Source organism: Microcaecilia unicolor, chromosome 8, assembly GCF_901765095.1.
Source record: "Microcaecilia unicolor chromosome 8, aMicUni1.1, whole genome shotgun sequence".
NCBI lineage: Eukaryota > Metazoa > Chordata > Amphibia > Gymnophiona > Siphonopidae > Microcaecilia > Microcaecilia unicolor.
In genome coordinates, this window is record NC_044038.1 from 31,102,245 (window position 1) to 31,115,318 (window position 13,074).

The 13,074-nt window shown below is 43.2% G+C and overlaps 1 protein-coding gene across 1 annotated transcript in view; it reads right to left on the minus strand.

Moving 5' to 3' along the window:
• The window catches only part of XYLT1 (xylosyltransferase 1), a 486,604-nt gene that overhangs the window by 27,821 nt on the left and 445,709 nt on the right, over nt 1–13,074 (minus strand). The window contains exon 9 of the mRNA XM_030211542.1: nt 5,433–5,628. Coding sequence (XP_030067402.1) covers nt 5,433–5,628 — 196 coding nt within the window. The remainder of the gene's footprint in view (nt 1–5,432; nt 5,629–13,074) is intronic.

Genomic DNA, 13,074 nt, shown 5'->3' on the forward strand with positions numbered 1-13,074 from the left:
GAAATCAAACAACAAAGGAACACCTTTAGCGAACACATCAGTTAATAGACAATGATGCTTTTGAAAAGAGAGAAATATATTACATTCAATTTTAAGGTCGAAAAGGGACTGTGGCAACTAATTTCTTTCAATGCTCTACATAAATTAGGTCATTAGGTCTCGACAATGTAGACTTACTGCCTGTCATCCATCCGCCTTTGCCTTTTTCTATTTCATTTCGGCTGCAATGATTTAGCCAATGACTGAGGAAAAAAATGTGAACTTAAGTGCTTCAGTCTTACAAGGAAGACAGTTAGCTGTCTGAAATCAACCTCACTGTATGTGGCATTACTTCTGTCATTACGACAAGATAATGCCAGGGAAGGGCTGGAGGAAGTAATTATGAAGTGTTGCATATTCTGCTTTAGGGATGGGCACCCAGAAAAGTTTTGTGTTGTGTTGTTTCCTGTGACGTATAGGAGAACGTTTCTTTCTTTGGGGATTTCCTTCCCTTGTCGACACAAAACAAAATTTGTCTGGACCCTCCCTCCCTCCCTATAGACCAGGATCAGAAAAACTTCCAACCTTCCCTGAACTCTAGTTGGGTGGAAGGTTGTGGCCACAGTATTGGATCAGTCATGGCCACAGGTGGGAGCAAATGGTCCAAACAGTCATCCGCTGGACCAATAGGGATTCAGGTAAGCTCGGGGGCCTATTGTGGGAGGGGGTCCATGGACTAGAAGGGGTTAACATTTAAACATCAAAAACCTGATGGACAAGCGAGGAATCCACCAGACCTCTGAATGTCTCTTAATCGATGCTAGAATTAGAGCATATCCATGAAACTAATAGTAGATATAGATCTTAATTTACAAAAGTATGTTTTCTAGTGAATAAATAATTAAGCTATGGAATTTGATGCCAGATGATGTGGTGAATCAATTCATCTTTCTCCCTGCAAAAATAATATCTTCAATGGACAGTAGACATTCTTATGATATCTAAATTAAAATATTTTTAAGGTTTTAAATGTTTTTTGAGGACCATCAGAAGGCTTGTTCCAATCATTATATTTATGAGCATCTGCCATAATTCTTCATTCTTCCTTATTTTTTTATTTCTTGATAAATATTCAACAGGAGTATTTAAAATATATCGAGAGTATGGACTTCTCTAAAAAAGGAGGCCAACCGGGTCATGACCATTCATAAGAACTTAAGAACATGAGAAAAGCCATGCTGAGTCCATCCAAGGTCCATCGAGCCCAAAATCCTTCTTCCAACAGTGGTTAGTCTAGATCATAAGTACCCAGAAAATCCCCAAAAGTTCTTTATGTATAAACGGTTTTTATTTTGGAACGCTCATCAAATATACCATTTCAAGACATATAACGCATGAGGCTGAACAAAACTCCTTCGAAGATAAAGCACAAAAAGCAAACATCTTATGCACTTTTAACAATGTCCATAAACTTTTGACTGTATACTCCCTCCATCCTCTCCGCCCCTCCCTCCCAGCCCAACCCCTCCCCTCGTTACTATAACCTCCCGAAAACATATGACAACAGTATATATAACCAGTTATGAACATTCTCCAACCTCTTCCATCTGGGATCTCCTCCGGCTATCTGAGAGGCTCTCCCAAAAAGTTCTTTAAAAGGCAAGGTGAATGATTGGAAGTTTACAAGTGTATAGGTCATTTGTTTCCTTGGTCCTAATGGCTAAAGTAATGTACTTAGCCATCTTCATTTCCCTTTTATGAAACTAACCTTCATAAAGCACATACATCTTTGCACCATCGGCCTTTATTTACTTATTCTTATCACATGCCTATTTCTAAGGGGCCCTTTCACTAAAGTGCATTAAGTACTTAGGGTGAGGTTTACCACACAGTAACTGCTAGTGCACAACTGCATTAAAGGGTTTTGGGTTATTACAGGGGTCAATATTCAGCCTATGGTGGTAAGTGGCTGGTAAGCTGCTTCCAGCTGCAGGCTGAACTAACCCTGGATATTGAATGCTGAGGCATGCATGGCTCCTGGAATGGAACATCTGGGTATGTCAGCTTACCCAGAAGTTAACTGGGCACTGGGCGATATTCAGACTGGTGCCTGATTAACTTGCTGCATGAAGTGAGGACAGATATTTTGTTGTGCTAAGTTTATGCAGCTACTTAGCTGGTTAGAGAACTGAAAATCGCCACTAACCGGCTAAGTGAACCCTTCTCTCCAACTCTGCCTCTGGCCTGCCTGTAACCTAGTGTGGAAACAGACAGAGCAGATAAGTAGTAGATACAAAGGGTCATCCCTTTAGAGACTGCAGTTCTGCTGGCTTTATTGATTTCAACGTTTGTTTGAGTTTTTATACACCACATCCTGGTTTTACAGTGCAAGTTATTAACAGCTGACTAATAAGTTTTGATCACCGTGTGGCGACTGTACTGGGTTTTTAAAAAATCTACTATGGTGCTCTATTAATCCTTTGGTGGTATCAGTATATACACCACATAGCCCCTGATGCAGCCCCTTTGTGGGCGAAACACAGCCTGTGTCGGGCATTGCATTAGTTTGAAACTCAACAATAAGGATTAGTTTGCATCTACTACTGATCTGCTCTGCCTGTTTCCACATTGGATTTTGCGGATCAGCTGCCTTGTTCCTTTTTGGGACCATGACTGCTCCTAACCTAGCTGGTTAGGGGTTGGCTGGTTAGTGGAAATATTCAGCAGAACAAACTGGCTAGTCCCACTGAATGCCAGGTGCCACCTTGCTCAGCAGAGTTGAACTGCTGGAGCCTCTCTTGGCTGATTAAACCCTTTTGAATATTGACTCCACAGCAGGTACAGACCGGTAACTCATGCATTAAGGGGTACAGTATGGACACAGAATGGGTGTGGCATGGGTACAGAAGTGTTAGCTACTAGTGTGCCATGCTAACTGGTCAATGCCGGTTAACGTGGAAGCACTTACCACCTTCTAAATTGTTATAGAGCTGGTGTAAATACTTGTGCCTAGATTGCCTAAAATGGGGTGCAAACCTACATGGCGCCATGGGGGCCCTGGACCCCCCTGCCGACGACCCTCTCGACCCCCCCCTCCTGCCGCCAACCCGCCGTCGCCTACCTTTGCTGGCGGGGGACCCCAACCCCCGCCAGCCGAGGTCCTCTTCTTCCTTCGTTCTGTTTCTGAGTCTGACGTCCTGCACGTACCAGGCCACTCATCGGGGTGGGGTGATCACTGAGGGACCTACCCAACAATATCCAGGCCCCCTGCAACCAATCTATGACAAGGCAGAATTGGTGTGTGTAGAGCCTGAGATCTTTCATTAAAACTTGGGGACCATGGGTCAATTTTAGCACACAATAGAAAAGGTGCCGGTACTCAGTACCCCCAATTACCCCCTCAAAAAAAAGCCCTGTGAATATCTGTCTTCAAAGTACAAGCCATCGCATTTAGGCACCAGTGTGTAGAATTGCGTGCGACCGGAATACTGGCGTTTGTGTATATGTTGATCTTCAGGTCATTCACGTGCATTCATGGCACCTATATATATGCAGTCTTATAGGTTTGCTTCATAAAGTCTATAGTGCAGCATTATGCCATTTTGAACATGTTTTTTTTAATAGGAATCCACTAATTGGTGCCATATGAAGTGGAGGAGTGGCCCAGTGGTTAGAGCACCAGTCTTGCCTTCCAGATGTGGCTGGTTCAAATCCCACTGCTGCTCCTTGTGGTTTTGGGCAAGTCGCTTAACCCTCCAATGCCTCAGGCATAAAATTAAGATTGCGAGTCCTCCACAGACAGAGAAATACACAGTGTACCTGAATGCAACTCACCTTGAGCTACTACCGAAAAAGGTGTGAGCAAAATTAAAGAGCTAATGGAGCAGTTGTGCTCCTTTTTGGACTTGAAGAAGTTATAGTGTGTATTCATTTATTTAATTATTTATTATTACATTTTTTACCCCCGCGCTGTCCCACTCAAGGCAGGTTCAATGCGGCTTACATAATAATGTGGATTACAGAGAATTGATAAAGAGAAAATAAGTTAATTAAAGCAGAATAATAAAAGAGATAGGTAGGTAGAGATGGGCAAGGGTGAAGGGAGTAGGAGAGGTATGAGCAAGGTGTAGTTGAGCATTGGAGGAGAGGTAGAGGAGGCGGGAGAGGGTGGGATAAGGGAAAAGCATGCCTGCTTGTTAAGTATAAGGACCTTGAAGTATAAGCCTTTCATTAATAATTTGTATCCTTTGTTTAATCTCCTACACTTCGATCTTCTCCTCCCTCTGTCTCTCCTTTTCAAGGAAGGATTTATGATTCTACGATATTCACTTCCTGTATTATTTAATGCCATTATTTCTAAGTTCAAGAGTTATCTTGATAGTGTGTTTATAAATTCATAAATATAAAAGTAAAATAATAATAACAAAAGGATAAACAGTTAATGGGCTGATATTCAGTCACCGCTGCAGCCAAAAAAATTCGGACCTTCAGAGCCAGTGATGGTAGCCAGTGCTGAATATCCAGGTAGAACAGTGACTGGTACCACTATCAGGAGAGTGGTGACATTGAGCCCGCTTTCAGCATAGGCCGAACAGCTCTTTTGCTGTCCTAACTTCACCTGTGATATTCTGAATATCACAATAATTGGATAACTTCCAGTTCTGCCTTTGCTCCAGACCCATACCGCTCTGCCCCTGAAAACTGACAGGGCCCTAGGTTTTTAAATCCCTTGTATAGAGCTGTTTGGTTTTTCAAATCAGTCAGCTTTGTATAACATTCCTTTTTCTGATCTAGTAGGGCAATTAGCTAGCTTGTATCTTGGTTTTCTCACAGACCACTGACAGGATTGCTTAACCCTAGTAATGGGCTATAAACTTTAACAAGTGTCTGTTTGTTTGTTTCAAACAGGTTTTGAACTTAACACAGGGACATTTTCAGTGAAGGAAATATGAGTGTTAAGATATTCAGAGATTTAGAGTTACAAAGGGCAAGTGATGAATATTTGAGAAAAATACCAAAGAAACAGAATTATGTGAAGGTGACCTTAGAGGTCAGAGTTGAAGAATACGAGATAAGTAAGAGAGAAAATATAAGGCATTAAGTGATTGGACAAATTAAGCTTCAGTAGTCTGACAGCTTCCGAAGGGAAAACACACAGAGATTATATTTTCCTTATACTGAAATTTGGACTCATATAAATAAGAATTCAATTTTCTGTAATATTGGGATAAAATAATTTTTATTGTAACCATTTATTTACTCTAATAAAAGAGAAAAAACTGAACTCTAAAGTGTTTTTCCTTTGCCAGAAGGGTTTGCTTTTTTCTAGTCTCTTCTGTTCAGCTTCCTTTTAGAGGCAGGAAGGGAGGGGCCCTATATACACCCACCTTTAAAATTTAATGACAGCACACACTGAATACATCACAGCTGGAAACAGATCACAGTTCACCTACCTCGGAAAACTGCAGCCTTCCAAAATCACTGGGGGGATTTGCAATCTTAAACGCTTTCTTTGGCATCACCCATGTCTCCAGTGTCTCTAGTTTACTAACTGCTAAATTGGTAGCATGATGCTTGACCAGGAAACCTTGGAATCGATCCGCGAGAAAGTAAAGGTGGACAGATATTGGGTGACCCATGGGATAGTACCTACAGAACACAAATTAAGATCTGTTAGGCTTTGTTGCTAAAAGTTAAGATGGTAATTTTCAAAAGCATTTCCCCCCAAGTAAAGCAGTGCTTCACATGCATAAATGGTTTGTTATAAAAGTGTCCGCCCAGTTTCTAGGTAAACTTATGGGGTGTTCATTCTGTATGTGTGCAGTGTTATCTGTTGTTTGAAAAGACATTTCAGAGGGCAGGACAGGAAAGGGGTTTATTCTTACACACAAAAGGCTAGATTCTATACATGGTGCCTAGAATCTAGGCGTGTCTGATAGATGCCTAGGTGTATTCTACTAGACATGCCTAAATTCAGGTGCAACATATAGAATACGCCTGGGTCAGGCAGATGCACCTAAATCTAGGTGCGTCCATTTACGCCAATGAAAAGGTGGTGTAAATGCCCACACCTATATCTACACTGGCTAAAATCTGTAACAGTGCACACAGATGTGATTGATAGGCCCGACATGACCATGCTCCCATTTTGGCTGCGCATGTGGGAATTCGGACACAGTACACCTGGCAAAGCACACCCGTAAATTCCTAATAAGGCCTATTAGTGTTGCTAATTGGTCATTATAGACCAATTACCAAACACTAAGTGGCATGTAGATCAATTGAGGTGTGCGCATAAATTAGGCACATGTACTAATTTATGCGCACGCCTCCGCTCGCCATATACAGAATCCAGGGGATAATTTAGAAACTTTTTATACAAGTGAAGGTTTGGAGAGGATGCCTATCTTATAAAGACAAACACAGCACAAACGATGCAGAACACAGCACAAACGATGCAGACATTGCACCTGGATTGAAGGAAGGGACATTACACCTGCTCAGGAACATGTGTAAATATGAAGCTTGAAACTATGAGATTATGCACATATGTTATGAAATATGCATGCAAGTTGTGTCTACACAAGCTCCATCTGAACTCCTCCCTGAGCAGGCCTACAAGTACGCGTCAACTTTGCACTGTGTGAACTTTTCAATGTGATCTGATTCCAGATTATTTAAATACTAGTAAAAAAAAGCCCATTTCTCATTGAAATGAAATGGGCACTAGCAAGGTAATCACCTTCTGCCATTCATGTTTTTAAGGGAAGTGTTACTATGCAGCCTTCCCTTCCCTCCGAGGGCGGGGCAGTGAGAGTGAGTTCGATTGCCTGTGGTTGGTCCCTTCTCCTTCTGACGTCGCGTTTCTTTCCCTGGCAACTATACAGAGTTCCCTCGAGGGCGGGGCAGTGATCAGGAGTGCGATTACGAACCCTACGAACACTACACAGCTTCACTGCCAAGAAGTCAGCTTCAGAACATTGGAGGTGCAAATTATTATATTAGATGTACATTAATTAGCCCATTTTATAATTCATGCGCATACTTGCAAATTCTGCCCATGCTCCGCCCCATACTCAAGTATGTGCAAACTTTTATACTGGTTGAAATAGTTTAACATGCCTTTTATACAAAATTACTTTGGGGTCCTTTTACTAAGGTGCACTAATGGAAGAATGATTAGTGTGTGCTAAACGATAAGATGCCCATTATATTCCTCTGGCCGTCTAATCGGTAGTGCACGCTAAATCTGTTAGCACGCCTTAGTAAAAGGACCTCTTTGTAAAATTACCTGCAACATTTGTAAATGTGTAGGCCCAGTGGCCGGTTAAAAATCAGTCTGTATCTTTCAAACCACGGTTCTTCGCCACTGAGCCGGTGACCACAGCTTTCTGAGATCTTTTCCCCTGCTTATTTCTTTTTAAGTGTTTCACCTGTGTTGACTACAGTCCGTTATTGGTTTTGTTTTGACGATAGTTGCTCAATTGAGAGAGCTTCCCGTTATTTCTGTTACCTAAATATGTAGGCCCCAAATAATAAATGTAAATGTAAGTGCATACTTTTGGGGTAATTTTTAAGGCAGGAGTATGATTCTTCACATGCTTCTGTTTTATTGATCAAGCAACACAATTCACTCCCACTGTTAAGTGGATTATTGAAAATCTCAGCAGTGCAACTTGCCAGCAATCTCGTAATTGATTCTCAAAAATTTTTTAATACAATTTTCAACACTTTTGTTATATATATATATATATATATATATATATACAGAGAGAGAGAGAGAGAGAGAGAGAGAGAGAGAGAGAGAACCCTTTCTAACAGAAGTGTGGAAAATTGTATAAAAAATGTTTTGAGAACCAATGACGAGGTGGCTGCAGTCAAGTCTTGCAACAGTGTGAAGTCACTGGCAAGTTGTGCTGCTGAGGTTTTCAATAACTCATTTAACAGTGGGAGTGAATTGTGTTGTTTGATTATTGCATCCCATTGAAAAATCTGTGTATGGATAATTTGTGTTTCTGTTTAATTGATACTATACAGTAATATGAACAATAGAAAAGCCAGTTGTGGAGATAGGTAGGGCAATTTTGAAACTGGTCCTGGGGTGTTCAGGCTTTTTACTTCGTACCCAAAGGCCTGCAAGCAGATTTTTACAGGGAAATTCTTCAGGGAGTTTCCCTTTGAATTTGTGGCTTGATGAGAGAATGCAGGCGCTTTTGTCCAGGTTTGCTTGCGTTTATTTTAATTGGAAGTACAGTAAACTTCAGGCATCATTTCTCTTCCCTGATCTAACCTCGCCCTTTTTACCTGAACTAAGGGAGGACAGAGATTTTGTGTGGGTTAGCGTTCACTCATCTATGCAAAAATGTCTGATTCTTATCCCTTTATCTCTAATACTGGAGGGGGATGTAGTGAGAATGTTGATGGAAATGAAACTGGAGAGAATCTACTATGCTCTGTACGTTGGCCTCCCACTTAGTCACCTCTCCCCTCTCCAGTCGGTTCAAAACTCTGCTGCCCGTCTCATCTTCCGCCAGGGTCGCTTTACTCATACTACCCCTCTCCTCAAGACCCTTCACTGGCTCCCTATCCGTTTTCGCATCCTGTTCAAACTTCTTCTACTAACCTATAAATGTACTCACTCTGCTGCTCCCCAGTATCTCTCCACACTCGTCCTTCCCTACACCCCTTCCCGTGCGCTCCATGGATAAATCCTTCTTATCTGTTCCCTTCTCCACTACTGCCAACTCCAGACTTCGCGCCTTCTGCTCCCTGCACCCTACGCCTGGAATAAACTTCCTGAGCCCCTACGTCTTGCCCCATCCTTGGCCACCTTTAAATCTGGACTGAAAGCCCACCTCTTTGGCATTGCTTTTGACTCGTAACCACTTGTAACCACTCGCCTCCACCTACCCTCCTCTCTTCCTTCCCGTTCACATGAATTGATTTGATTTGCTTACTTTATTTATTTTTTGTCTATTAGATTGTAAGCTCTTTGAGCAGGGACTGTCTTTCTTCTATGTTTGTGCAGCGCTGCGTATGCCTTGTAGTGCTATAGAAATGCTAACTAGTAGTAGTAGTAGTTGAGATGTGGGCAGAGAATATCAAACTTTCATTTGCCACCTCATCCAGATCAACCTGAGCTGGCTGTTGTGTTCCTATCTATGCATTTATCCGCTTTTAGCCACATCGATTATCAAGGCATTCATACTTATCATGCGGATTACCAAGATCTACCAGACTGAACATTTGCAGCCCAGCAAGTATTTCTAACACCCAATCCTGGATATAAGCAGAAATTACATAGAAAGGACTGAACTGAAATGTAGGAAGTAAATGCACAATCTAGAACATCAGTGAGACATTCCAAGTTTATGAGCATAAAACGGCTTGAAATAATGCCTTGTTGAGTCCGATTTCCAGTGAACTATATCAAAGAACAAGATGCCATGAACAGTGCTGCATTATATGAAGCCAGCAACAGGAAGGCTGGAAATTTTTTATTTTTTTTTAAAGCATGCGAAGTAAACAGAGCAAGCTAGAATACAAACAAGGCGGACAGTGATGGAGTCTGGAGAGAGACAGCAAACAAAGTGCTGCAGCCAACATAAGCAGCATGCCAACTGCTGTTCGGAATACTAAGGTCTTCAGTTCTCTGGCTGTACTGCAGCAAATATTTACTCATGAAGCAGTCTGAGTAAACTGTCAGTTGGCAGCACTGAGGAAAAGTTTCACTGCACTCCGTGGAAAGATGCTAGTAAATTTCACGGCCCTCGAATTTTGGTAGCACCAGGGCCGTGCCTAGGGTCTCTGGCGCCCCCCCTGCAGAATATCAGTTGGCGCCCTCCCCCCCCCGTGAAAATGATCACGCCCCCCCCCCCCCCCGGTGAAAATGATCGCTCACCACTTGCCACACTGACAGGAATTGTCAGCAATATTCTTGGAAACAAATTGCTATACATTGCAAAATAAGATAGCAGATGTAAATTCTCAAAGTGGACATATTCCAAACGCTAAAATGAAAATAAAATGATTTTTTTCTACCTTTGTTGTCTGGTGACTTTCTTTTTCCGATCATGCTGGCCCAGTATCTGAGTCTGCTGCTATCTGTCCTCTTAACTCCATTTCCAGGGCTTCCTTTCCATTTATTTCTTTACTTTCCTCCTTTCTTCTTCATTTCTGGTCCTCAGCTTCTGCCTATTTTCCCTCCTCCATCCATAGCCAGCAATCCTCCTCTCTCCCCTCCCTCCATTTCCAGCAAATTGTGCTCTCCCTGGGCCCCCATGTCCATCCTTGTCCCTCTCTGCCCTTCCCTCCTCCATCCATAGCCAGCAATCCTCCTCTCTCCCCTCCCCTTCCAGCAATTTGTCCTCTCCCTGGGCCCTGCTGCTGCCCTCCCATCCATGCCTCTCTGCCCTCCCATCCATGCCCTCCCATCCATGCCTGTCTCTCTGCCCTCCCATCCATGCCTCTCTGCTCTTTCCTCCGCGCCCTGGGGCCTTTAAATCTTTTACTTCCGGTCGCAGCAGCGTCAGTGAAAGTGGAGCGCTGCCGTCGTCTTCCTTCCCTTCGCGCTCTTGGTTCCCTCAGTGTCCGCCTTCTTCTGACGTCAGAAGAAGGCGGTACACTGAGGGAACCAATGAGTGCAAGGGAAGGGAGACGTCGGCAGCGCTTTCACTGACGCTGTTGCGACCGAGGTAAAAGATTTAAAGTCCCCGGCGGTGCGGGGCGAGGGTAAGCACCGCGGCGGCGCCCTCCAGAGGTGGGCGCCCCCCTGCGGCGCTTACCTCGCTTACCGCATCGGCACGGCCCTGGGTAGCACAAGCGAAGTAGTATTGACATCACAAAATGGATCAAAAGCTAAGAGGTGCAAATCTCACGCTGAAAATTACTATGTTGTTACAGTTGATGATACTTACCATATTTATTTTGGGATGCCATGACAAGAATAGGAACATTTTAAACTAGAACAGCCTTAAGCATGTGGGGGGTAATCTGAAAACAGGGTGATTATAAAAATTTGCAAAAATTTGCCTTTTTTTATAAAGGCAACACAGGCACATGGAAATTACAAGTGACTATACATGTGTTGCCCTTGCAGCTGGTTTCAAAGTGAACATATATATGGGCATGCTTTCACTTTGGAAACTGGCATAAAGCCTGCATGTACCATGTGCTATTATACTGGGGGGGGGGGGGGGGGGAGTTATCAACATGGGCTATCATTAAGACATGTTATTTACCAATGCTATTTTAACATGGGTCCCATTTTATGCAATGAGACCTAGTTACTAATAACCCAGGTTAACAGTAAAATAACCTGTCTTAACGGTAGCCCACATTGATAACTTCCCACCTTGATGACAGAAAAATGAAATGTCTCTAGAAATTGAAATCACTGTTACATGTAATAAAAGTGCGCCAAGTATAGGACAGTCAAGCCATTGTGACATCACTGATGAGGTTGGCTCTTAGGCATTGGTGGAATGAGGCATTATGACATCACAATATCAGCTCTGGTTACCAGAGACTGTAACTCTTCACACTAAGGGTGGAAGTTATCAATGTGGGCTACTGTTAAGACATTTTATTTTACCACTAACTCATGCTATTTTAGCACAGTTCCCATTTTATGCAATAAGACCTAATTACTAATAACTGGGGTTAACAGTAAAATAACACAACGATAGGTCCACATTGATAAATTCCCCCCAATTCTCAATGAAAAACAAAACACTGCCACATATTCTCAGAAGTGACATCCTCTTCCACAGTGGTTCACAAGCTTGTCCTGAATGCACACCTAACCAATTTGGAGATCCAGACACTGCAAATTTATCTCATGAATATTCACAGTGGCTATCCAGTAAATCAGACTGTCTAGAAGTGCCTCTATGACTAGGTTGGGAAGCATAGAGGGGCATTTTCGACAGGAAAGTCCAGGTTTTGATTTGGACGTCCTCGCAAAATGTCCCAATCCAGGGGCGGGGAAACCCGTATTTTCGAAACAAGATGGACGTTCATCTTTCGTTTCGAAAATACCACCAGGGATGTGCAAATCCTTAAATTTGGTCGTCCCTAGACATGGACGTTTCTGATTATCGGCGATTTTCAAAACCAAGGACGTCCATCTCAGAAACAACCAAATGCAAGCCATTTGGTCGTTGAAGGAGCCAGCATTTGTAGTGCACTGGTCCCCCTGACATGCCAGGACACCAACCGGGCACCCTAGGGGGCACTGCAGTGGACTTCATAAATTGCTCCCAGGAACATAGCTCCCTTACCTTGTGTGCTGAGCCCCTCAAAACCCACTACCCACAACTGTACACCACTACCATAGTCCTTACAGGTGAAGGGGGCACCTACATGTGGGTACAGTGGGTTTGTGGTGGGTTTTGAAGAGCTCGCTGTTTCCTCCACAAACGTAACAGGTAGAGGGGGAATGGGGCTGGGCCCGCCTGTCTGAAATGCACTGCACCCACTAAATCTGCTCCAGGGACCTGCATACTGCTGTCACAGACCTGAGTATGACATCTGAGGCTGGAATAGAGGCTGGCACAAAATATTTTGAAAAATGTTTTCTGAGGGTGGGAGGGGGTTAGTGACCACTGGAGGAGTAACGGGAGGTAATCCTCGATTCTTTCCAGTGGTCATCTGGTCATTTCGGGCACCTTTTTGTGCCTTAGTCATAAGAAAAACAGGTCCGGGTGAAAATGTCATTCTTTTTTTCGATTATGGGTCAAGGACGTCCAAGTGTTAGGCACGCCCAAGTCCCGCCTTCGCTACGCCTCTGATACACCCCCTTGAACTTTGGCTGTCCCTGCTATGGAGTGCAGTTGAGAACGTCCAAAATCGGCTTTCGATTATACCGATTTGGACGTTTCTGTGAGGACGTCCATCTTCCGATTTGTGTCGAAAGATGGGCGTCCTTCTCTTTCGAAAATGAGCCCGATAGTGTGTCACCATCAGAGGAACTGCCTCATGCCGTAACCCATGTTATAGAAATAGTCTCCCTAATTCTATAAAAGTCACCAAAACTTGCGTGCACAATTTAATTGCATAACGAGCTAATTAGTACCAATAATTGGATTTTTAACA